The 25,941-nt window shown below is 53.3% G+C and overlaps 1 protein-coding gene across 5 annotated transcripts; it reads right to left on the reverse strand.

The window, feature by feature from the left end:
• Positions 1-3,129: 3,129 nt before the first annotated feature.
• ATP8B2 (ATPase phospholipid transporting 8B2) lies at positions 3,130-25,797 on the reverse strand. 5 transcript variants are annotated; one of them, XM_030841858.3, is made up of 29 exons: positions 25,632-25,797; positions 23,109-23,176; positions 22,182-22,364; positions 20,818-20,876; positions 20,341-20,454; positions 20,122-20,220; positions 19,787-19,848; positions 19,613-19,685; positions 19,263-19,333; positions 18,923-19,002; positions 17,518-17,676; positions 17,214-17,302; positions 15,156-15,352; positions 12,208-12,416; positions 11,303-11,346; positions 10,879-11,044; positions 10,397-10,585; positions 10,129-10,244; positions 9,876-10,040; positions 9,680-9,791; positions 9,436-9,541; positions 9,169-9,313; positions 8,808-8,991; positions 8,439-8,662; positions 8,085-8,168; positions 7,502-7,747; positions 7,208-7,346; positions 5,450-5,580; positions 3,130-5,193 (listed from the first exon to the last, which is right to left on the reverse strand). In XM_030841858.3, the coding sequence occupies exons 2-29, from the start codon at positions 23,137-23,139 to the stop codon at positions 4,915-4,917; spliced, it is 3,756 nt and encodes a 1,251-aa protein (XP_030697718.1). In that variant the 5' UTR covers positions 23,140-23,176; positions 25,632-25,797; the 3' UTR covers positions 3,130-4,914. The 5 variants fall into 5 exon arrangements, with proteins under 5 accessions (XP_030697718.1, XP_069900405.1, XP_030697720.1 ...); XM_070044304.1 differs by lacking the exons at positions 22,182-22,364; positions 25,632-25,797 and adding exons at positions 11,863-11,997; positions 25,282-25,299; XM_030841860.2 differs by lacking the exon at positions 22,182-22,364 and having other exon boundaries at positions 25,632-25,796.
• Positions 25,798-25,941: the final 144 nt, after the last annotated feature.

A 25,941-nucleotide genomic window follows, 5' to 3' on the forward strand; every position in this document is an offset into this window, starting at 1 on the left:
GTGAACCATGGTGACGCTCCCAAATCTTATGTAAACCATGGGTTTGGATGGGGCCATTCAAGGACCTTGTACTGACCAGAAGAGCTCACAGCCAAAATGGTGCCGTGGGGGGGGGGGGAGGGGAAGAGCAGAGGAAGGAGCTCCAGGAAAGGAGACTGAGAAGGAGCAGCCAGAGAGGCAGGAGTGAAACCAAGAGGGGTTTTGTTTGTTTGCTTGTTTGTTTTGTTTTTAAACCAATGGATGACAGAGTTTCAAGGAAATAAGTCAACAAAGTCAAATACTAAGAGATTGCAAGTAAGATCAAACCTGGGACTTGGCCGCATGAAAGTCAAAGGCGATTTTGGTGAGAGCATTTGAGGGGTGGGTCAAGGAGGAGCCGGATGGTAGGGAGTGCAGGAAGAGGACGAGGACACAGATCACTAAGTAGTTTACAGGGCTGAGGAGGGGGCAAGTGTGGGAAAAGCTGAGCATCCTTATTTGGTAAAGGGAAGAACCATGAGCGAGGAAGGGGAAGGTAAGATAAAGAGGACAATGGGGCTTCCCTGGTGGCGCAGTGGTTGAGAGTCCGCCTGCCGATGCAGGGGACGCGGGTTCGTACCCCGGTCCGGGAAGATCCCACATGCGGCGGAGCGGCTGGGCCTGTGAGCCATGGCTGCTGAGCCTGCGCGTCCAGAGTCTGTGCTCCACAATGGGAAAGGCCACAACAGTGAGAGGCCCGCGTACCGCAAAAAAAAAAAAGAAAAGAAAAAAGAAAGAGGACAATGGATGGGGGATCATGGAAGGTGAGAGGATGGAGGCTGCGTGCCCTGCCTCTGCAGAGTGAAACTTGTAGGTGATGGGGAAAGCTGAAGAAGTTATTTTCCTCTGTGAAGTAGGAGGTAGAACCATCTGCATAAGGTAGGGTGGGAGATGGTGGGATGGAGTTGAGGAAAGAGAAGAAAGTTAGGAATTGTCATTGAGGGGAAGCAGAATGAAAGTGAGCAGAGATGCACAGCATTGCCTCACTGTGTGACAGGCCTGCTGAGGCGGGAGTCTGTGAGTTCCCAGCTCCTCTACTCAACATGGTCACGCGGCTTCCTCCTTTCACATGGACAGCTCACCACGGGACACGGCATGTTGACCCAGCGTCGGAGTGTTGCTGGGCAGAGTGGTTAATACGAGACCACAGGCTATGGGCTGGGATGCGAAGCAAGTAAGAGCCCACACAAAGGAGCTGCACGACCAGAAGAGGAGGAGTTTGTAGTATGTATTGGGAGTATAGGTGAAAGGCAGAGGAGCTGAAGGATACAGACAAATGCTGGATTATGACCTTTCGGAGGTGACACTCCCGATGGCAGTGGGGCGCCCATGGGAGTGCACTGTTTTGTGGAGAGGAGGTGAATGCCCTCAGAAATGAGGAGGCCGAAGGAGAACAAAGCGAGGGCATCACACAGGTTTCTCAGACACACATTCTGAGAAGGCACTAGGGTAATGGTGGGAGAAGCGACCAGAAGACAGTAAGCCAGGTGCCCAAGTCCCCAGTGAGTGCAGGGAAGGAAGTAGGAAACCAAGAACAAATGGGTTATCTGAGCGGCAGGAGACTCCAACTCATGCTTATCTAGAGATGGAAGAAAAGATATCTGCAAGAGGCAATGAGAGTAAAAATAACTCAGGCCCTGCCCCTCAGATATGTATAATGGGATCCTGGGTGAGGGGAGACCTCAGCTGCTCATTTGAGAAGTGGGGGAGAACATTCTCTCCATGCTTGAATAGCACTTCGCCTGTCCTCTGAAACCTCTCTTGTAGGTCAGCAGTGGGTGGGGTGGGGAGTGGGGACCCTGAGGATCTGTCACAGGGTGAGGGGCAGCAGCCCTTTGTTCGGGGTGAAAAGTGGCAGGAACAGGAAAGTTAGGAGCCTAACCAGCCTCAAGGAATTAAGGCCTGTTTCTCTGTCCTCCGGGTGGGGGGATTGAGGCCAGGTGCCACTTGCTGCCTGAGGCTCAGGGTTCCAGAAAGAGCCTGGTAAAAGGCTGATTTGCACCTGAACAGGTTCTTCCAGTGTGGAGGCAGGTACCAGTTTGTGTCCCAGGGGTCTGTGGGCTATCCCTGCCCTGGACTATTCCTCAGGAGGAAAACTGATCTTATCTCCATGTCTTTCCACCAAGCTTAAGCACCACAGATTTTTGTATTTTATTTATTTTTATTTACTTATTTATTTTGACCACGCTGTGAGGCATGAGGGATCTTAGTTCCCTGACCAGGGATTGAACCCGGGCCCCCTGCAGTGGGACCGAGGAGTCCTAACCACTGGACCACCAGGGAATTCCCAGAAATCTCTATTTTTGAGAAGGAAGAAAGGGAGGAAGAGGAAGGACTGCCACCATGACAGGAAGGACTGGCTAGGTCAGAAGACGAAAGGGTGGGGTCGGGGAGTTGACGGGCATCAGAGTCCAGCACTAGACCTGAGCTCTCCTAGGACACCAGCTCGCCTGGCTTCCTCACCCCTCTCCTTCCCTGAAAGACAGAAGCACATCTTATCTGCTAACCTTCACTTCCTGCAGTCGTCTTCTTTTTTTTTTTTTTTTTTTTTTTACCTGCACAGCATTCGGGATCTTAGTTCCCTGGCCAGGGATCCCTGCGGTGGAAGTGTGGAACCTCAACCAGTAGACAACCAGGGAAGTCCCTACTTAGGCTCCTTAATATTTACTTCTGTGAAAAGCCAGGAAGATGGGAGGCTATGAGGCCTGTGCTAATGGAAAAGGCATGGGGTGGTGGTTAAAAAAAAAAAAATCAAAATATTTACCCGGTCCTTTCCCCTACACATACCCACCTATCTGGTATGTGTTAGGAATGAGAGTTTGGCTTGTGTTTGGAAAAGCAAACAGTCAAGGTCCTAAGCACCCAGCCATCAGCAGAACACAAAGTCCCTGTGATCCTCCTCAGTCCCGCCCACTGCCCCATCTTCCAGCTGAAACTCAGATACCAGAAGGTGTGCAAACAGAGGAGGTGCTCTTCCGCACCAGTCAGATTCTGTTTTCTCCACTTCGGCCCACATCTACCCACTCAGTTCCATTTAAGAAACAGTTTCTATCTGTCTTTACTTTTACCACCAGTCTTGGTTAAACATCAGAAAAGAGACAAATTACACACTTCTCAGAAACTGGAATTTTATAAAAAGGCATTTTTCTCTTATATCCATAAAATGATATAATTTTTGCAAGTATAGAAATGTGTCATAAATTATACAGAATGTTCCTTAATTACAGCTCATTGCAACTTGGTACTTTCCTCCCTCCCTAAAAAACGAGAGAGAACCAAAAAAATAATATATATATAACTGTATATATATATATATATTTATATATATATATATATTTATATATTTATATTTATATAATATAGACAAACAAAATATGAAAAAAAATCATTTCCTCTTTGGTATAAAAATCAGACTCTCACCTTGAGAGACACACAAACAGACATGATGTTGGGTTTGTAAACCATGTGGCCTAAAGAATTTCCCTGTCAAGCTTTCCCCGCCCCCATCCCCTGCCCACCCCACCCTGCCTCAACGCAGCCCACCTCCAGTTCCCTTGGGACTCCCACATAGCCCACTCCCAGCTCCACACCATTCCTGAGTAACCCTCTCCACTACCAAAGACAAGGAAAAAGTTCTGCCCAAGACTGGTTTGGTAGCAACTAACTTGGGAGACATGTAATTTGGGGAAGTGCTTCCTAGGTGTAGATGACGGAGAGGAAGGCCAGGCAAGCCGAAGCTCTGCTGTCCAGACCAAGCCAGGCACGGGGCAGCCGCCTCCTCTGCTTTTTCCCACCACTCAGTACAGGGACCCCACCAGATCCTGCTGCGTGCTGGGCCTGGAGCGGGTGGGACCTCTTTTACCAGAGGGAGAAGTAGAGGTCAGCTCCCCTTTAGCCTCATCTCATGGTGCTCAGCTTCCCCTTTTGGGCCACCTCAGGCGCAGGAAAACACCAACGAGGAGGGAGAAGGAAAGTCAGAACAGACCTCTGCCAGTGAACTTGGGTCTAAATTTAAAATGAAAGAAAATGTTCTTAGGACTACATTTCACACCCAGCTTTGGGTCACTGAGAAGGACAGGGCCACTTTCCTAGGCTCCAGCCCAATACCAGCAGGACTTACGGAATCCAGGAGTTGCGTGTGTTGAGGAGGGGTAGCACTGCACTCTCAAGGTGAGGAAGGAGACAGGAGCAGACCCCTGTATACTCTCCCTGCACCCTGTGGCTGACAGGCACCTCCCTCCCTGGTCAGCCTCTCTGTCCCTCGTGGGCACCAGCCCCTCCCAAACCACTCCACATCTATCCAGCCTCCTCTTCCCCAGGAGAGTTAAGACACCAATCACAACATAAAAGTCATATAAAGGCCTCCTCCACTTGCCAAATAAAAAAGACAAAACCAAACTGGACACAAACACACATCAAGGAGAGACACACACACTGTGAGGGGCCGAGGGCCCCAGCAGGTCTCTGGCTTCCCGGCATGATACATTCTTGTGTAATTCAGGAACAGGGGCTCTGGGGCCCCTCTGGGGAGTGGGAGTAAAAAAATACAGAGATTACAGTCTCCCTGTGGGCTCCCAGGCAGGGCAGGGGCAGACACAATCTCTCACAGTTTTTTCTTCTGTTTTTGGTTCCACATCTGATCCCCCACTGGGGCTGGTCAGCCCCCGCTCTGCCCTTGGGGCCGGCCCCCTCCACCCTCCCAACTGCTAGGAGGGCCCTGGGCTGGGGATGCCCCAGCCACTCCTAGTGGGACCAGCAGGACAGAGTCTACCAGGGGAGATGGGATGAGGACCTGGGCAAGGAATGAGGACCCGCAGTTCCGAGATGCTGTCCTCTTGGTGGCCGGCCAGCCCTGCGTGAGCTGATCACCGGCAAGGGGCGTCCCCGTCCCAGCCGTCACCCCTTGAGGGGCTTGTCGGCCCCTCCGCTGGGGCTGCTGGCGCTGTCACTCTTCTTCCTGCGCAGGCTCTCAATCCAGCTGGAGCTGGAGCGGGTGGTGAAGCCAGAGAGCGCCAGGGAGCTGAGCCGCATGTTTTTGCCAGACATGATGAGCTCCCCGAAGCCCTCCTGGTGGGAGAAGGCGTAGCCGGAGCGCCGGGAACCCGTGCGGCCTACCCGCCTCATGCAGCGGTGCTGGGCCTTCTGCTTCTTCCTCACCAGCTGGGTGTAGCGGACCTGGCGGGGGAGGCACGAGGGAAGGAGCCTCCGTCAGCGTGGCAGCGTCAGACACCACCTCAGGGAAGGGCCCCAGAGCGCCTGGGATGGGGCAGGCACGGGCACCTCCAAGACTGCCCAGGCTGTCTGAACCCAGGAAGGGCAGAGGACAACCGTCCACGCACTTAACAGAAACTGCAGCCACAGGCGTATTTAAGCCCAAGGGCTTTCTGACACACGAGCTCCATCCCCCAAAGCAGACAGGCTGGCCTCTCACCGTGTCTGAGAGATCCGGCTTCAGGTTCAGCCTGAGGAACCGAAAGGCGACCACAGGCATGATGCAGACGACTGTGGTGAGCACGATGGTCAGCCACACGGTGGGCTGGGCCAGGGTGTTCTGGGCATTACCTGGGAACAGAGGAGTCGGGGCCTTGGGAGTCACAAAGCAGGTGCAAGGGCAGCACCGCCCCGCTGAGTTCCCCATTTCTTTTTCTGGCAGCCCTACTTCCCCAGTCTCAAAACCTAAGTCATCCCTGGCTTCTCTTTCTCTCTGCTCTCCAAATATTTATCTCCAACTTGGACTCTAGCTCCAAACTCTGAAAACAACTTCAGACCTGTTTTGTTTTGTCTTTTTTTTTTTTCTTTTTTTGGCTGCACGACATGCAGGATCTTAGTTCCCCAACCAGGGATCGAACCCGCACCCCCTACAGTGCAAGCGCCAAATGATAACCACTGGACCGCCAGGGAAGTCCCCAGACCTACTTCTTTAACTGCCTTAACCTGACATCTCTGTTGAACATCTAACAGGCACCTCGGTTTCACACGGCTGAAAGTGAACTACTGCTTCCTCCACCCCAATCTGCTCCACGTCTTCCCCAGCCCAGGAGATGCCACCACCCACTAAGCTGCTCCAAGTAAAAGCCCTGGAGTCAGCCTGGTGCCTACCCCCACCATCTCAGGCCCCCATCCAATCTGCTGGCTCCATTTCCAAAATATCTATGGCATTCCACCACTTTTCACTCGACTCCAAGCCACCATCATTGTCACCTGGGTTACTGCTATAGCCTCCTAGCTGGTCTCCCTGTTTCTACCTTTGCCCTCTACCTTTTATTATCCACAAAACAGTAAGAGTGATCCTGTAAAAACATAAATCAGTTTATGACATTTCCCTGCTCAAAACCCTCTGATGATGGCTTCCTATCACATTTAGATTAAAATTCAAAGTTCTTACTTTGACCTATAAAGGCTTAAATTACCTGGACTGATTCTCATCTCTGCCCTCCTGCCTCAGTCATACCTTCCAACCTCGTTTCCTTCACTCCCCCAGCTCCTCTGCTGCTGACGACCTCCCCACAAGCCCTCACCTAAGGCTTCCATATCACTGTTTCCTCTTCCTGGGCTGTTCCTGTCCAGAGAGGCACATGGCTCACTCCTTCCCTTTATTCAGATTTCTCTGTGCCAATGTCTCTTCCTCAAAAGGGCTTTGCTGATGACCCTTGTACCTTGATGCCATTCCCCACTCCTCAAAAAAAAAAAAAAAAAAAGAGAGAGGCTCCTGGCAAGTCAAGTGCACACCTGACAGCCTGGCATTCTGATTCCTCAAATGGCCTGCCTTTCTAGCCTCTCTTCCACTGCTTCTCAAAGGGTATTCTTGTCCCACCCTAGCTGGAGCACTCTCTATTTCCTGGAAATAAACAGCCTTTTCACACTTCCAGCTCTCTGGCTTGGAATCTGGCTCCCCAGTCCTGGCTACACCCTCAGCAGCCTCTTCTGGGGGACTATCCCTGACCACCCCACAAACAGTCATTCTGCTGACCATGAAGCCTGCCACCCCTTCGCCTCCCTTGTAGCCTGGCAGGGCTGTTCTTCATTTTCATGGATACGGAGACCCTCTGAGGGCAGGGCCTGGGTCGGATACAACTAGATCCCGATAGTACCCTGCAGAATACCTGGCACATAAAGAGTGTTGAATAAATGCCTACCTAACCCATTAGTCCCAGAACAACTGTGATTCCTGTGTGCCACAGGCACTCACCCACAAACCGGAATTGGTTTGGAAACATGTCGAAGAGCCCATTGCTGTGCATGGCAAAGAGGATAGCAAAGTAAACCGCCAGGCTGCCCCAGATGAAGAAGTGGTTGATGGCCGTCCAGTAGCCGGTATCCAGCCCAATCTGCGAAAAGCAGTTGTTACAGGCAGAAGGAGCAACCCCCCCCCCGACAAACCCAGTCCCCCCTCCCAGGAACAGAACTGCAGTGCCCAGTGCACCCCAAGGACAGGAGCCCCACCCTTTCCAGAGGGGAGGCCAGTTCCCGGACTGCCTCCTACCTGCACACTGACCACGATGACCAGCGAAGTGGCCACGGTGACTGCAAAGGACTGGTAGTCAGCCAGCTGGGTGCCATCATCGCGGGTGGCCTCAGCAAATGCCCCATAGGGGATGAAGAACATGAGCACAGATGTGTAGATGCCCTGGGCGATGCAGATGAAAAATTCCCGCTTGTTGAAGAGGAGGTTCAGCTGGCCTGGCTCGTACAGCTTAGGGTACTCCATGCTCCGCTGCTCCGGGACATCCTGTGTGCGGAGGGCCAGCGGCACAGGAAGTCTCAGAAGGTGCCGCTTTAACTCAGGAAGGCCAAGGGTAGACTCTGTCCCCCTGCCTCTTTTTTTCTAAATTTGACAGCTATATCCGACCTCAAGCCAGCTGCCCCCAATCCATCTTTTGTTCAGCAACCCAGGGGAGTTACAGGTCAGGTGTGGCTGAGAGGGAGAACCACCCACACCCTGACCAGCTCACAGAACTGCCTTCCTAGGGACCACAGGCAGTGGGCACAAGCCTACCACTATCAGGTGGCTCCCTTGCAGCAACGTCTTTCTCCCCAGCCCGCCCGGTCATCCAACTCCCCCATACCTGATCGAAGACCCCCATAGCCAGGACTGGGAGGGAGGTATACACGATGTTATAAAGGGTGATGAAATATTGGTCATAGACGGTCTGGAAGGAGAACAGGGAGTGAGAGAGGAGTGAACATGCAGTCTTTCTTCACTACAAATCAGGCGGAGGAAGACAGCCGACGTGGCATATGTGGAGGCCTAAGGAATTTTCTGGAACTCCCTCTCCACTTCTTCAACAAGCATTTTTTTAAATGCATGCATCAGACAACAGCTAGGCCCTAAGGGGACCAAGCAATGAACAGGACAGATACAATCTCTGTCCTTAAGGAGCTTAAGGATTCGTAAGTCAGGGCAGTGGGGAGCTCACTACCTGGGCCGAGAAGCCGCAGAAGAAGCCAAACCAGAAGTGGACCATGGTGAAAGCGAAGTTCTTGTAAAAGAAATAGCAGAGGAACTTGCACATGCGCAGGTAGGACCAGCGCCCATGCACCAGCAGGAGGCGTTGCAGGAACTTGAACTGGGAGAAGGAGTAATCGGAGGCCAGGACAGCCTGGATCCCTTCCTGCCCACTGATGCCCACACCAATGTGAGCCGCTGCAGAGACAAGAGATGACAAGAGGATGAAGACAGCCACACCCTTCAGACTCACATCACATTTTGGCCCCCTCCCCCATCATTCCTCCCTGGGCCCCTCTCCCTTCCCCAGCGCCCAGCCGCCACACCTATGCAGTCCACTCACTTTTGATCATGCTGACATCGTTGGCTCCATCCCCGATGGCAAGGGTCACAGCCTTCTTGTACTTCTTAACCAGTTCCACCACTTGTGCCTTCTGCAAGGGGGTCACCCGGCAGCAGATGACAGCTTTGCAGGCACAGGCTGTCTCCAGAAACTCCAGCTCCATGTCTGCCTCTAACGCATGGGCCTGGGAACACAGAGTGCTGAGAGAGCCCCAGTCTTCTCCAGGAGAGACCTGGGGGTCAGCTCGTCCAAGTCCCTGTAAGACCACAGCCCCCCGAAGTCCAGGGAAATGGGAACATGGTAAGATCTAAGAGCCGCTCTCTGAAAAGATACTGCCGAAGCGAAGGATGACGACACTTACCAGGCTGTGCCCGTTGATGACCAGGGCGTACTCCCCAGCCACGGCTTCCAGGACAGAAGTGAGCTTGGAAGAAGAAAGCTTCTCCTGGTAGGTGAAGCCGTTGCCTACAGTGCGGGACGAGTCCATCATCTTCTCCCGGGCTTTCCTGTGAAGGGAAACGAGACCGTGTTCTGCCAGGACAGGAGCAGGGATTCAAGCCCAATCGGGGAACCTCTGCCCGACCCCCAGGTACACTGCAGAGCATCTACCTGCCCCGGGCCTTTTTACCTGAGCTCCTCCCGCACTTCCAGGACCGTGTGGCCAGTGACGATGAACACCTCCGTCATGTCGTCTGTCAGCATCTTGCAGGAATAGCCAATGTTCACGGCCGTCTCTACCAAGAGAGATTGCAGGAGCTCTGGACAGGCCCCTGACAAGGTCAGCGCACTTGCCAGCCCGATGCCCCAGGCTCATGCAAGGACTCCACGGGGCTGTGTCCAGATGCAATCTCCTCGGCCCTGCTGGTTCTCACCTTGCTTGTCCCCTGTCAGCACCCAGATCTTGATGTTGGCCAGCGTCAGGAGGGCGATGGTCTCTGGAACCCCTTGCTGAAGCTTATCCTCAATGGCCGTGGCGCCCAGCAGCTGAAAATACCACAAGGGTCCCTGGGACGAGAGTCCAGGCACGACCCCTCCTTGCCCACCCTTGGCCCGTTCTGCGGCCCATACCAGCATGTCGCTCTCAACCTCCTCGTAGACGCTGGCCAGCCGGTCCTCCCGGCTGTCCTGGGCCAGGCTGGCCTGGAGCCGTCTCTCGGCCCACTCCTCGTAGTACTCTTCATCCAGATCCTTGTAGGCCAGGACCAGGGTCCTCAGCCCTTCGCCCGCGTACTCCTGGAGAAGGAGTCAGGAGAGTCAGCCCCCAGCCCCTCCCACCACCCCACGAGTAGCAGAACCACAGGGCTCCCTTCCTCATGCCTACATTCAGGTGGTCAGTGGTGGTGTTGAGGAGCTCTTGGGTGGAGTGGTGGAGTCTGTCCAGCAAGATGGTGTCAGCCCCTTTGCAGTACAGTCGGATCTTCCCCTCTGGATTCCGCACTACGGGTGGGGCGGGGGGAGAACGTCCCAGAAAAATTCAGGCAGGTGAAGCCCCCCAACCTTAAAACATCAAGGGTCACCCAGTACACCTCACCCATCCCGGGTCTGCATGCTGCCCCTGAATGCCCCCCGCACCCCCGTCCCGGCCTCACCTATGACTGACATCCGTTTGCGGATGTTGTTAAAGTCCAGGATGGCCAGCAGCTGGTAGGTGATGGCTGTGCCCATCTCGTGGACAGTGATGGTCTTGGGTGTACGAGAGCGGAATACGAAACCAAAGTTCCTGGCTGCGGTGACCAGAGCCCCCTCGTCTGGCGACTGGGCTTTGTAGTACAGCTCCCCTGGGTGGGAAGGAAGAACACAGGTGGTGTCAGTGGCCCTATTCTCAACCGAGTGTCCCGCCCAGGAAGCCCCAGGCAGCCACACTGCCGATCACAGCCCGAGCCCAAAGGCACAAGTCAGGTGGGGGAGAACACAAGCCAGCTCCTCGGCTCACCTTCGTTTTTCTTTTTTTTTTTTAAGGCCGTGCTATGCGGCATGTGGGATCTTAGTTCCCTGACCAGGGCTCAAACCCGTGCCCCCTGCATTAGAAGCGTGGAGGCTTAACCACTAGACCTCCAGCGAAGTCCCTCACCTTCATTCTTTTCTTCTGACATGACGGTGTGACACAGGGAAAGGAGGCGGAAGAACTCGTGCGTGTGTGGGTCCCCCATCTTGACAGCCTCCAAGAGGGTAGGGTCCCAAAATAAGAACTTCTTGTCAGCCAGAGGATTGAAGGAGAAGTTGACGGGTTCAGGCCTCTGGAGCAGGTAAGAGTGTGATCAGGAAAGGGTGGGTCACGAGGCTGCCTCCCAGGGAGGAGCTGTCCTCACCAAGATCCTGTCCACTGTGGACCTCAAGATTCCCACTTCTGCTACCAGCTCTTCCTTAGAACACCATTTCCTCCAAGCAGCTTCCATTTCCTGACCAGACAACACATCACTCCTAACCACACCAACCCTGCCCAGGCACCCTGTGTTTAACTGGCACAGACAATCACCATGGGGTCTGGACCTTACCTCTCCCAATTCAGCTTTGTGGCCCAGGACATCGAACACGTCACCTACACACAGCCAGGACAGAAGGAGGAGCACCGTCAGAGCTCGAGATCTCGCAGAGCAGGGGGAGAAGCCTCCAGCACAGGACCCCCACAGGCATCTGGAACCCGCAACCCTAGTCGCTGAGTGAATGTCACCCAGATTCACACGGCTGACTCAAAGGACAGGATGCGCAGGCACCCTGGATCCTGAGAACCCCAGGACTGAAAGCCATGACACCCACTGCTCTCCATCCCCATCCACGCTCCAGCTCCCCCCCCCAGGACAGCTCCAATTCCACACCCACGTCCCCAGGCCTCCCAGGCCCCTTCGGGTGCCTTTCACTCTTTAGGCCTGCACAACAGACAAAGCCTCACACACTGGCCATGGGGCCTGGGTTAGTAGAGAAAGCAGTTAGGAGAGGGGCTTACTCTGCATAAAAGACCCCACACACCCTGCCCAAGCCATCCCAGCAGCCCAGCCACAAGGCCACTGCAGTGGGGCCACACTGGAAAGGCCATGGTCACATTCCAGAGACTCACAAGGGCCCTGGACAGCAACACAGGGAGAGTCTAGACTCCAGCAGGGCTGACAAGGTCCAACCTGGCTGGGGTGCCCAGGGGCCAGTGTCTTGGGCTTCTCTTCAAACAGCCAAGGAGCTCCCCTACTGCCTGGAGCTGGGATCGGGGTGAGGGCACCAGCAGAGGAGAGGGGAAGCACTGTCAGTGTCTACCTCCTGACCCGGGGCGCAGAGCAGACCCTCTCAAGTCCCACAGACCCAGGTAGGAAAGAAGTAAAACCCAAACATCAAGACAATTGTGGGAGCCCCAGTAGCACAATCCTTCAGGCGAGACGCAAGCCCTCGGTCCCTGGAGGCGCAGCCATACCGTAGCTGCGGCCGTTGATGGAGCACTTGTTGAAGACCATGATGTTCTGGGTGAGGGTGCCTGTCTTGTCGGAGAAGATGTACTCCACCTGGCCCAGCTCCTCGTTCAGGGTGGTGGTGCGGGCCTCCGCGGGCGTCCGCTTCTTCATGCAGAACATCTTCTTGTCCCAGTTGATGAAGTAGCTGTGGCCCAGGCGGATGACCTCCACGCTGCACAGGGTACAGGAGGTGAGGCTGGGGGCAGGAAGGGGAGGGGGACCCCACCCCCACGGGCCTTTGCTGCAGGCCCTCCGCCTGGGGAGAAACAAGAACGGAGTGGATACCTGGGCCAGGACACCTGGGTGGGGGAGGGCAAGGAGAGCCTAAAGGTGGGGGTCCCCGACCCTGACCCTCTGACGCTCTCCAGACAAAAAAAGGTGCAAAGGGCCTGGGCAGGCAGGACAGACGGCACAGGCAGAGGAGAGGGGACTGCGGACAAGGCACTCGACCAGTTCTTACCTCAGGACTAATAATACAGAAACCATGCAGAGAAAACAAGAGAAAGTGCAAGAGGGAAGGAAGAGAAAAAAAAAAGAGAAAAAGAAATAATGAGGGTGCTGCGCGTGCCACAGGCACACAGACGTCCCTGCAGGGAGAGGAAACTGAGGAGGCCCTGGAGCCCGTGCCTTGCTGCCCGAACACAGGCGAGCGAGCTCCTTCCGCCCGGCTCTGGGCTGCACAACCTGACCTGGGGTGTTTGGGAAGAAGGCGGGGCAGACTGAGATGCTGACTCCAAAAGGAAGCGGGGCCTCAAGAGTCTGGGGAATAACACCAATTTACAACGGCACGGGGCTCTCGGCATCCCAAGGTGTATTCGCATCATCCTCTACTAGGCATTACCCTTGGGATTTGGACTGTTAGCATCTCAGAAAGGGCCCCATGTTTAGGTCCAGCACAGCCAAGCAATGGGGCCACATCTGGAACCCTGCTTCCAACCTGACTGAGGCTGCTGTCAGGATCCAGCTACCACACAAAAAATGAGCTGGCTGGAAATGCCTGAATGGCCTTTGCCCCACTCTGCTGATCACGCGTCCCCTCTCCACCCTCCCCGCAAACACACACTGTAACCTGATGACACTTAGAAACTTTCTCAGGCAGCTACCATAGGCTTAGAGTGAACTTGGATACAAAACAAAGTCAGCAAAGTCCAAAGGTGGAAAAAAAAAAATCAGATTGGAAACAAGAAAACCTTTAAATAGTAATGAAATACCAGAGTTGTGATGATAATGATGAACATGCTACCACCCGTTATTCGTACAGTAATTTAATTTTTAAAATGTATTTTCCAATTTTGTATCTTACATCAAAATGTCCCTATTAAGAGAATGAAACTTCTTCCCATTTTACATGAGAAATGAAAATTCTTCCCATTTTACATGAGAAAACCAAGGCCCTAAGGGACTGTGGATTCGCCTGAGGTCACGTGGCTACTGAGTAGGCAGGACTAAACCACAAGCATTCTGAGTCTCCTCCTAATGCTCAAAAGCCCCTGTCCACTGTCCACCCTCAGCACAGAAACTCCTTATCTCCTACTCACTGTCAACAGCACTAGGACTCAGTGGCTAGTGGGGAGATCTGAGGACTATTTGGGGAATCTATGTGAACAAAAAACAACATATGGGAAGAGATCTGAGCATCTCTGTAAAGCATTTCCTCAAAAATGTTACAGGTTGGGAGTTCCCTGGCAGTCCAGTGGTTAGGACTCTGCGCTTTCACTGCTGAGGGCCTGGGTTTGATCCCTGGTCAGGGAACTAGGATCTCACAAGCCACGCAGCCAAAATAATAATAATAATAATAAAGTATACAATTTGATAAATTAAAAAAAGTCATAGGTTCTCTTATCTCAAGTGCAAGGCGCTAAATACAAAAATATCTTCTCTCTTCTTGCCATTCTTTCTTCCTCCTGCACCCCCCCGCCCTTCCTGTTCATTCTCCCTGTTAACATTCTCTTTCCTGCAAACATCCTAGATGTCCTCTTACTCCTATTCATGCTGTACGCCACTGCCAGCCAACACTTCCTAAAGCATTCTTTAGATTTTTTTTAAGAACCTTTTAATGGTTTACTAAGTAAAAGTCCACTGGCAAAGATTCAGGACCCTCCACAATAGGGAACAAGCTTATGTTTCCAGCTCTCTGTCTCACAGCCCCCCACTCACAGTCCATGATTCTGCCAAACTGTCCCAGGACCAACCATTCCAAGGTCCCTATCTCTGTGCCTTTGTTTCCAGCCCTCTCCTCCAGGCTCCACCTTCACCCATCCCTGCCACCATTCAAAGCTCAGTTCACCAGCAACCTCTTCAAAGATGTCCTCTCTGATTAACTATGCGGGGAGTAATGCTCTTCCAACCCTCACGGCACTTTGTGCCTCTGTGGTATCTCAGTGGGATGCATGGTAGCTCAGTGTCTTACACTGTTTGCATCTCTCCTCCCCTACCAGTTTGCTGCTTTTGAAGGCAGAGGCTGTATTACACATCAACTGTGTCCCCTTGCTTTACACATAAGGGTAACACTGAACGTGTTACAGCACTAGTTCCCATTTTGTTTTATAACATGTTCAGATTTATCTCCCTCTACTAGACTGAAGCTCCTGGAGGGAAGGAAATCCATTCTTAATACATCTTTGTTTGTGCCACAGCACCTAGCATGCTTCTTTGCACAAAGTCTGCATGCGATAAATATGTGCTGAATAAATCAATATGGTTTTTATTCTAATACAATCCAAAGTACCAGGAAACTGTGGTGAAGTTTGCTTTGTACAAAAAGATAAACAGATAATATAAAATGTTCACAGCACAGGAAGGAGAGGACCCCAAGTTCCCTCTCGAGAATTTCATCTTCACAGAAGACAGAAGTTTGCCAAGGGACCACCTGAGCTCCCTGGAGAGACCCCAGAGCAGAGAGAGCACATACCTGACATAGAGCGATATGGGCACGACGGTGTTGAGGATGATGATGTAGGACCAGAAGGAGAGGAAGCCAGAGAAGAAGGCACTGTCCACCGCCTCATCCCAGGGCAGGTAGACCTGGAAGCGTGTCCCAACCTCGTGCTCCCAGATGGCATTGCCAATGGCTAGGATCACCCCCATGCAGACCAGAAATCCAAAAATCTGCAGAGGAATGAGAAGCAGAGGCTAAGCTGCCACTTAGGAAGCCCTCAAAACCAAGTGCATCTCTGAAGGTCACCACTGGTACCCTGAGCCCTTGAAAGCTCAGGCATCTTTTCTTCTTTTTTTTTATAAATTTATTTATTATTTATTTATTTTTGGCTGCGTTGGGTCTTCGTTGCTGCGCACAGGCTTTCTCTATTTGTGGCGAGCAGGAGCTACTCTTCATTGCGATGCACAGGCTTCTCATTGCGGTGGCTTCTCTTGTTGCAGAGGATGGGCTCTAGGCATGTGGGCTTCAGTAGTTGCGGCACGCAGACTCAGTAGTTGTGGCTCGCGGGGTTAGCTGCTCCGTGGCATGTGGGATCTTCCCGGACCAGGGCTCTAACCCATGTCCCCTGCATTGGCAGGTGGATTCTCAACGACTGCGCCACCAGGGAAGCCCCTCAGGCATCTTTAAAATGGTGGCATGCTCTAGTGGGAAGCACCCAGAACTAGTGACAGGTTCTAGTCTGTCATTGACCATCACGTGGACCTTCTCTCACGATGTTTTCTCAACTGTATGCTGGGAGGGCTGAAATGGTTGTGTAGCTCCCACTCTGACATCCTAAAACATTTGGGAGACCTCAAAGATGGTAAGAGTGGGGGTGAGTTACTTTCAACATACCAAAGCAGCTTATTAGAAATCACCCATTTACCGGAGCTAAGCCTCTACAAGCTAACGAAAATGCCGGGACTTGCCTGGTGGTCCAGTGGCTAAGGCTCCACACTCCCATCGCAGGGGGCCTAGGTTAAATCCCTGGTCAGGGAACTAGATCCCACATGCCACAACTAAGAGTTCTCATGTTGCAACTAAAGGTCCCACATGCGACAGCTAAGACCCAGTGCAGCCATAAATAAATAAATAAATATTTTTTTTAAAAAATGCCAAGTTTCTGTAATGTTCATTATCTTATACAGATTGCCAAAAAAAGTCTTTTAACCAAGACACAAATTATGTCTTCATAAATGTAGATTTCTTAATAGTCAAAAAACTTATAAAGCTTGGAGTCCTTGAAGAGGGATCATAAGAAAGTTTTGGTGGTTTAAAAGAAAAAAATTGAGACCATTGCGTGATTTCAGACATCTATCTTCAAAGCTGCCTCCACTCTGGATGCTCTGAAGCAAAGCAGGAACCATCCGGATGCCCAAGGACTACCAGGGGGCGATGCAAGCCTTGGCCTGATAGTCTCTCAGACTGGGGTTTCTGCAAACCCTTCAAGGCCAGGGAGGAAACTGTCTCACCAGAGGCTGACCCCAGCTTTTGCAAGCTGGCGTGTGGGGGGCAGGCAGCAGGCAGTGGGAGCACAAGAAGGGGAGAAGAGCCCAACAAGGAGCTCAAATTTCTAGCCAAACAAGAGAAGGATTCAGGAATTGCCAAAAACTAAAACAGAAACTTTTCCTTTGGGATCCTTTGCTCTTGGAAGTCAGGGGAAAAGACCCTGCTATCCATCCTCCAAATGGAAATTTTTCTTTTAATTCGCTCTCCATCCCCATGAAGGCCTCCTTGTCCCTGGCAAAGCAAACAGAAGGTCACATGCTACACTAAGTCACCATCATAACTGGAATCCAGAGAAGGGAAGATCTGTTTTAACTTTCTTTAAGTTGTTGATTCATGCACGTTCCTAAGGTTTTTTAAATAACATCTTCCAAGTCCAAAAAGAGCCTGAAATAAACACTGTCTTTGAGTGGTTGACCTGCCAGTGGCTTTAAAAGCTAAAACCTGAAGGCTGACTACTGACCAGAGAGGAGAGATGGAAGTAAAGGGACCCGCCCAGGGAGAACCAGAAGGGCAGAGGCAGGAACCACATGTGGGAAGCCTTACCCAGAGCACCAGTGTATTCATTAGGCGATCAATACTTGTTCTCTTGAATTTTGTCCTGCCGCTGTTCTGCATCAACTTAGTGTCAGGACCTAGAAAGGAATGCGAAGGGCTGGGAAAGCCAAATAACAAATCTGCCTCTGGGCTTCTGCCCCGGTCCGCAGACTACAGGACATCAGGGTGGAAGAGAGACACTGGCTGGATGAGAAGCTTGGATCCGGGGCCCACTCAGCCTCCTCCCACATTCCTGCGGGAGGGTGAAGGCAGCAACTCTCGCCCTTCTTTCTTTGGGCCCTAGGAGGCTCACCTGCGAAGATGACCAGCCCGAAGCACCATTCGGTGTTTCGCAGCACGCAGCCCCGCAGCAGCATGTTCTGGTTGCTCAGGGGGAACTTGTTCTCCTTCCAGTAGAGGGTTCCGCTGAATTTGTCCAGCTTATTGTTGGGAGGTTCGCAGATCACTTCACCTGAACAGAAGACAAGAGTGCCCCCGTTCAAGGTGCAGTCTGTAGCTTAACCCCAAGACAGCAACACAGAAAAAGAAGCTGCAGGGAGATGGTGTTAGGATGTGAGCCCATCACACACTGCTGGTGGGAGTGTGAACTGATGCAACTTTCTGGGAAAGGAATGAAGCAGCATGAACTCCTATTAAAAGTACACATATCCTCAGACCCAGTAATCCCACTTTGGGGACTCATTCTACAGAAATGATAGCATAGGGCTTCCCTGGTGGCGCAGTGGTTAAGAATCCGCCTGCCAATGCAGGGGACACGGGTTCGAGTCCTGGTCCAGGAAGATCCCACATGCCACGGGGCAACTAAGCCCATGCGCCACAACTACTGAGCCTGCATGCCACAACTACTGAGCCCACGTGCCACAACTACTGAAGCCCATGCACCTGGGCTCTACAACAAGAGAACCCACCCCAATGAGAAGCTCGTGCACCGCAACGAAGAGTAGCTCCCCCTCACTGCAACTAGAGAAAGCCTGCGTGCAGCAACGAAGACCCAACACAGCCAAATTTAAAAAAAAAAAAATGATAGCATAGCTCAAAACAATTTTATTGAAGCATTATTTGAAGAGCAAAAGACTGGAAACAACTGAATAGTCAGGGGAGAGCTGAACCAATTACAATACATCAATTCTATGAAACATTATAGGGTTATGAAAAAGAATGATGTAAATTTCTTTACATAGTGACGTGATAAGATACTTATGATGAATTTAATAAGTACAGAAAGGCGGTTGCAGAGATTTTAGTACAGTATGATCCCATTGATTTATGCTCACGTGTCTGTATAAACAGAGAAAAGTGTGGATGAATACACACTAAACTGCCAGTTAACGTGACTACCTAAGGAGACTAGAATTGGAGGGAAGGAGGGCTTTTTCTTATACATGCTACATAGTTTGTCTTGTTAGAAGGAGCATATATCATTATTCTGAGACAAATAAGAAATAAGAATAAGTTGAATTTCAACATGTACAGCAAGGAGGGAGCTATCAGCCATGAGGATCTCTTGAAATGACCATCAATTCACAAGTAAAGGATAGCCACCTGGCATTCCTGACACCCCTGCCCCCCAAAAACCCAAAAAAGTCCAGAGCGGTGCATAATCACAGGAACAAGAAGCCAAAAAGAGAAGGCACAATTTAAACCCCCAAACCCACCCACCTCCTCTACCTGAAAGCTGCTTCTCCAAAATTACTCACCATCAAACTTGGCAAGCTTACTGATGTCTCCCAATTCCGAGGTGACTGGAATCGCCTGCCGTACTTTCATGTTGGTCTCTCTGGAAGGACAGTGTCCCTGAGGCCTGGTTCCCTTCCCTTCCTCTAGACTCTACCTGGGGGCACCTGACCATGGAGGACCACCACCCCGCCCCCCTGCAGGCATTACTAGGTAAGTAATTCTTTTACACACCCCAAAGGCTTTCTTACCCATCAATTTTCCAAAAGGTACAGAGCCCAGACCTGGGAACCTCTTTCAAAAACAAGCTTGTTACCCCAAAGGAGGCAGAAGGAGATGTGTGACACTGAGCAAGCGACTTACCCATCGAGTTCTGCTGTCTCTATGTAACACAGCCCATGGGGCTCACTGCTGGAAAGGAGGAGGAGATCCGCCTAGAAAGAAAACCTAGTGAGAAGGCCAAAGACCCAATCCTCCACCCGCAATGGACTCTTTGATGATCCCTCCTTCCACTAAGCACTCTTGGTTTGCTTAGTCCCAAGCATGTGAATGGCTAGAAAGGAGGCATATTAATATGACACGGAAGCTTCCCACTCAAGAAAGTTTCCTCCCATATGTGTTTAAGAGGCAATAGTCAATCAGGAAAGACTCATCCCTTTCTGCCAAAGTAAAGGGAGAGCACTGTAGGCCTAGAGGGGGACCTTGTCCCTTACCGCCACAAACTGGTTATTTTCTAGCTTGATAATATCACCAACACAGACATTCATCCACTGCTCTTGCTGGAGGCTGAGGCAATGAGAAGATAGAGAAGAGGCTGTCAGTAGCTAGAAAAGTTCCCAGGGGACCCCTTTCTTCCCTAAGGCCCTCAGTCTCCAACAGGCACTCACATTCCATTGATCAGCACCTGAGACTGACGGTTATTCACCTGGTTATCACTCTTGTGGCGGAACTGAAGAGAGGAAAGAAAGGTAAGACACCTTCTCCCGCTCCGAGGGACTTAGATGATCAGTGGAATGCAGAGCATGCTGGGTACTACCTTGTCTACACCTATTCACAGGTCTACTCTCTCCCTGACTCCCCCTCCCTACTCTTGGCCAAGATATCATGGATCTAGCTGGACCAGGTAAGGAATGGCAAGGTCACTGAGGAATTGTGCTGGGTGGAGGAAAGTGAGTTGTGGGGTGGGGGGTGGGAAAAAGGTATAAGAATGAAAACAACTCACATAGTCATCAGTGGCGTCTTTAACAGCTGTGATTGTGAGGACAAGAACCAAAGGCACAATGGTGGTGAACCAGGAGAGGGAGGAGATCTGTGGGATCAACTGAAAAAAGGAAAGAAAAGGCATGCTTCCGAGGCCCCGTCCTCGTTTCCCCTAGACCTTTCTCTTCCTTGACTTTATATCGCTTTGTGAGTTGCAAAGGGTTTACCGCAGGTCACTTACCTGCAGAATGAGAAGGAACAGGAAGTAGGTATTGGCAACTTCCTGGAACTGCTCAAAGAGGTTGACAGGCAGGAAGGTGAGAATATTGTACTTGGAGGTCTTGATGCAGTTACTCTGTGGCAGTGGGAGAAAAGATAATGAGGCAGCCTCCAACCCCAACCCAGAATGAGACTGAGGCTGCCTCCTCCGTCCACACTTTCCAAACCTCTGTCCCCAAAAGCCAGTGACCAGAGGTGTGGGAGGGCGAAAGAGGAGGAGGGAAGAAAGTCTCACGGGGTCAATGTATCCTGCTTCACTGACAGGTGAAGGCCATGAAAAATTCAGCACACAGCAGGTGGAGAGTGGCGAGGAGGCTGCCTTCCCCTCCCTCAAGCACTCTCCCAGCAGTCAGCCCTGTGTCCCAGCCTAGGACAGAGGGGATGCACCTTTCCCCTTTCTGACTCAGGAGGAGAGCACAGGTGGTCTAGAGCCACTTACCGCATACTGGAATCTCTCATTGTATTCTCGGTCATTGGCCCGCGCCCTCCTTTCTTCTTCTGCAACAGAATGATGCTGCAGTCAGGAGCAAACTGAGGCCTGGCCCAACACCTTGTCAGGCCCACCCCACTCTATGGGTTTTCCACTGAGGGGCCTTGGTTCCTTCCACAGCACACAGTTTTTAAGGAGTTAGCACCACACCTGAGGTGCCACTAAATTCTTCCCTCTAGTCCACCTCTCACCACCAGCCTGACCACTGGGCTCTGCAGGTATTACATTCTCAGGACAAGATGCCTTCTCCTTTCCTCACCAACAACCATCAAGGTCTTCCACTGGGGGGACACTCAGTTTCTCTCCCCCATCCCTTTAATTAATGCTGTAGGAATTAACGGCATTGGGTATCTCCAGAGGAACAGTAGCTGAAGACACCAAGCTTCCTTCTCCTGGAAACCCCTGCAGATCAAGCCACGGTACTGCCCTCCTCCTAACCTAGTGGGTGGGGTGGGTGGCAAGACAGAGGGTCACTGTGCCCTGGAACTGCTCTGCGGCAGCATCCCAGCCCCACGTGCAGTCCCCCCTACAGAAGCCTCTGCTTGTCACATGTCATCAGCAGCGGCTTCTGACTGGCCCACAATGACATCATCTTATTTCAAAGCTCATCTTCAGTATGAGCTGAAGGGGGCTGGTCAGGGATATGGGTCATGCAGACTGAGACAGAAATTGAAAGAGGGAGGAATGGGATGTAGTTGAAGCAGTTGCTCTCTAAGCGCAACCTTTCTTGTGCCATCTGCACATATTTCCCCTAAAAAACACGTCTGTCACTGAATGACAAATGAACTACACCTATTCTGAACACCCACATATCTGGGACTGCAGGCACCAAGTTCAGGTCCCAGAATATGGGGCTGTCCTAGGACGTGTTCTCCAGCCCATCTCCCGTGGTCAGGACCATAGGCTGAAAAAGGGGGTACCCTGGTTAGGCAGTAAACATAATGCAAACCGGTCCTGGAGCCAAAGGCAGCATTCCAGACGCCTTCCCTCACCCCCTCCCAAGCCCCCTGCAGAGCACACTGCAGTAACAAAAACCTCAGACCGAAGCATCCTCTGCCTACCCAGAGTGCTCCTTCCCTGCGTGGTCACTTTACTCCCAAAACTTCCCCAGAGGGGACCCCTCAGGCTGAGTGCCTGTGCAGTCACCAAAGACCATGCAAAAGGAGAGGCAGGGACCAAACGCTTCGGAGTCAGGATCTCTGAGTCTGCAGAGGACAAGGGAAGGCTGGGGGAGGCCGGGGACAAGCGAATGTGAGGGAGGAAGGGGGTAAATTACGGGCTCGGGAGAGCTGCCAGTCGCTGCCTCCTGTTACCTGTCGCCCAAGAGGGCTTCTTTCGGCTCCAGGAGGGGGGAGCCCCGGCCCGGGCCCACTTCTCGGGCATCTCCTTGGGGACCGTCATGATCCCAGTTTGAGCGGGGGAAGGGCGGTCTGTCTGTCGGTCTGTCCTCGGCCTCAGCGGCTCCGATGGGGCGGCCCCCCAGGGAGGCACCGGAGCTGCGGCAGCTCAGAGTGGAGCCCCGGCCGTGTGGCGCGCGCCCCACCTGCAGCCCCGGCCATCCTCCCGGCCGCCCGCACCCAGCGACGCCGCGCGCTCTGCTGCGCCACCGCCGCCTCCGATGTCCCCCGCGGACGCCAGCGCGCTCTGAGTGGCCCCGGACACGACTTGCACTCCCTGGGCTCCGCCCCCGCCCGCTCCCCCGACTGCAGGGGTAGCAGCCTGCCAGCGCGCCGCGTAGGCGAAAGCCAGCACGGAGTCCCGCCTCCCCCGGCCCGGCCAATGCGGGTGAGGGGACTGCCAGCGTTGTCCGGGGCAACCGCTTTCATCCCACCGCCTCCCACCCCCACCCCCGCCCTCAGGAAAACAAGGAGGACCTGGCCTTGGATGGGAAAATGAGGGGAGGAAACGAAGTGCGAGGACAGAGAGGAGATGGTGGGAACACAGCACCCCGGGCTCCCCAGACCACAGAATAGGAGCTCCAGGTGCCCCAAGATAAGAGTTTATGTGTTTGGGGGTGAGGGGCAGGCACTCAGCACCCTCCTGGGGAAGAACCCAGCTTAGGGAATCAAGGCGAAGAATTCGGTTTCCTAAGGCTCCCCCCAGGATGGATAGGGGCTGCAATCTACCCTCCTTCAGGCTCATTACCTGTCGTCCCTCTTCCTTTGCTCCCTGAGTCATAATAACACCCACTCTTGATGGTCCCAGGGATTCCCCCCGACCCCGCCTCCTGCCTGTCTTACCTGGGGGGCGCTTTTTTGCACACAGTGCCATCTCACCCAGCAAGGTCCCAGCAATCCCATGGGAGACCCTGCAGGAACGTGACATATGCGTGAGGTCAGGAAACTGAGGGTAACCTTCATTCCCCTTTTCAGACTCCTCCTGAGGGTTTTCTTCCCCAGTTCTGACCTTGCCCCTCCCCCAGCCTTCCCCACTAACTCCACAGCAACACTCCGCTCTTACTGCCCTGATAGGTCCCTGAGAAAGAAGAGGGAACTTCCCCACCACCTCCCCCAATGCCTCTGCCTTGGATAACATGAGGTGACTGACCGTTTACAAAAACCAAGACCTGCTGGGAAAGGAAGGGGGCAAAGAGAAGAGGCCAGATATTGACAGAAGGGGCACAGCTCTCAAGGTACCCATCCCAGGGACAATGGATGCCCCATGTGCCCTCCTGGTGGCAGTGAGTGGGTGCCTGTGTTTACTGGAAAGCAGAATTTCCACTAAAGGGTGGGGTTGAGGGAACATGAGCCAGGAAACACCTGGCAGAGCATCAGGAAACAGGGTGGGCAGGCCCCACCCTTCTCAAAAAGCTTATAATCTTCCCATCCCCCCCCCCATTACTGGGGCTTCCATTATCACCTCCTCCAGGGGAGCTCACTTTAGAGGCTTGGCCTTCATTTCCTGCACACAGTCCCCAAACCACTTCCTCTCAGTCTGGGTTAGCCGCCCTTCTGGGCCAGCAAAGGGGTCTTTTCAACCCTGCTGGGGAGTCATCCCTATCTCCCTCTCTCTCTCACCCCAAGCCTAGTCCAGTCAGTCTGGCACTGGGTGAAAGCTCAGGGAGCATCAGTCAGATGGACCTCTGCTTCTTTCTATCTCCCCATGTCCTTCCTCTCACCTAAAAAGGTAAAAGCCCTGGCCTATAAGACAGGGTCACAGAGCCTCATCCCAGCTTAGCTCAAAGGAAGCTGCCAGCGAGGTCCTGGGTCCTCTTGTCCACCTCCTCTTTCTTTGTCTGGGTGGAAAGCCTTCCTACCCCTTGGTTCCCCTGTCTCCAGCCTCCTGGGAACACCCTGCCAGCCTGTCAGCCCTAAGAGATACTAATTGTCTGTCTGCCCAGCCTCTATAATTACACACTATGGCCAAGGCCCTGTCACCCACACCAATTCTTCGTTCACTAAGCCGGACTCCCTTCCTGAACCCCAGTCAGGCATATACCTAGAGCCAGAAGTCCTTTTCCTCTCTGACCCTCCCCAACCCTGGCAACCAAGGGAAGAAGAAAAACCTCATCCACGTTTTCGAGATGCCAAGCCTTCCTACAGGGCCCCCAGCCAGGGTCTCCACCCAGTCTAGAGTATGAGTCATAGGAGGGTGGGGCATGGAGAGGTTAAAAGAGAGGATGCAAGGGTGGGCATCACAAGTTCCATAGCCAGCCCCGCCCTCAGGGAGGGAGGCAATCAAGAAACACTATCAGCCTGAAGATCTGGGTTTGACTCCTATGAAAGAAAGAGTTAATGAAGGAGCCGCACAGGCTGTCAGGAGTCTGGACACCTACCAGGAAAGTTGTTTTACCTCTAAGACCCTGGGGAGACTGAAAGCTGGCTGGCCCCAGACTTCATCCCCTCTGGGGTGCCATAATAGGGAAGGAAAGGGAGGGGTGAGACCTGGGAACAGGGACCCTCTCTCACTTCTCCTTCCCAGTCTCACACAGCCTGGGTTTTCTGAGCCCAGGCCCATTAGCCACGTGGCTCTGCCCCGTCACCCTGCCCCAGCCCCCTCTGCAGCCACATTTGGGATAAAAATAGCCAGCTCTGGGAAGAAGGCAATGCTCCATGGAGGAAAACGGCTCCTCCTCTAGGCCTGGCCCCTGCTCCCCTCCAGCCCAAACCCAGGAAGCCTGACCCCTTCTTTTAGAGGAAGCTGGCAGGGATATTTATGGGCAGGTCAGGGAAACAGAAGAGAATGGAATCCAAGACCCCCGGCTCACTTGCCACCAACGCCTGGCCACTTTCCATGGCCAAGGACAGAATCCAGGACTCTCCCCCAGCTCTGGACTCCCAGAGCTAGCACCTCGCCTTGCACCCTTGGTCTTCCTCACGCACAGAGACCTCCACCTTACAGAGACAACGCCTACCACCCCCAAACTCCCTTCTCCAGGCACCCAAACCCTCGGACCCCGGGTACTCCCCTCACCCCCACGACTCTGGCCGGTTCTCCCCTCTCCGCTGCTCCATAAGCTTCTCCTCCACACTCCCGCGCCCCTTTGCTGGTCTCCACGCGCCCATTCAGCACCCCACCCTCCCATCCTGCGGACGGCCTCCCGAATCTCCCCCACCCTTAGGCACCCAACACCATCTTCTCTCCAATCATCCACTCCCCCTCCTCCGTCTCACCGCAGCTCCGACTCCCTGTCCCCTGTCCTCCCCTGCCCACACCCCCCGCCCCGGCCCCTCCAGTCCCGAGTCCGCGTCCGCAGCAGCATCTCCCCCTGCCCTCCCGGCCCCGCGCTCCTGGGCTGCTGCCCCCGCCTTGCCAAACCTCACCTCAGCGCTCAGCGCTCGGCGCCCGCCCCGGCGGCCACGTCCTGCCCATGCCGGGGGCTGGGGCGGGGGGCGCTCGGCTCAGCTCCCCGCGGGCTCCCGCCCCCCCAGCTGCAGCCCCTCTCCCCCCCAGGGCCTCGGCCCGCTACTTTGTGTCAGTTTCGGCCACGGCGGGGCGGAAGTGACGGAGGTGGCGGGAGAGGGCGGGGGGCGGGAGGGGGTTTTGGGGAGGGATGAGGGAGAGGGAAGGCGGGAGCCGCCATCTTTGTGCGGGGCAGGGGGAGGGTCTTAACCCCTCTGATGCTCCTCCGCA

This window comes from Globicephala melas, chromosome 1 (genome assembly GCF_963455315.2).
Source record: "Globicephala melas chromosome 1, mGloMel1.2, whole genome shotgun sequence".
In the NCBI taxonomy this organism is placed as follows: Eukaryota; Metazoa; Chordata; class Mammalia; order Artiodactyla; family Delphinidae; genus Globicephala; species Globicephala melas.

Coding starts and splice junctions, on each gene's coding strand:
- ATP8B2 (XM_030841858.3), bottom strand. CDS start 23,139: ATGGCACTGTGTGCAAAAAAGCGCCCCCCAG. Junction 19,003..19,262: donor GAGACAGCAGAACTCGATGG/GTAAGTCGCTTG, acceptor CTGTCCTTCCAG/AGAGACCAACATGAAAGTAC. Junction 9,792..9,875: donor AGGTTGAGAGCGACATGCTG/GTATGGGCCGCA, acceptor TGGTATTTTCAG/CTGCTGGGCGCCACGGCCAT.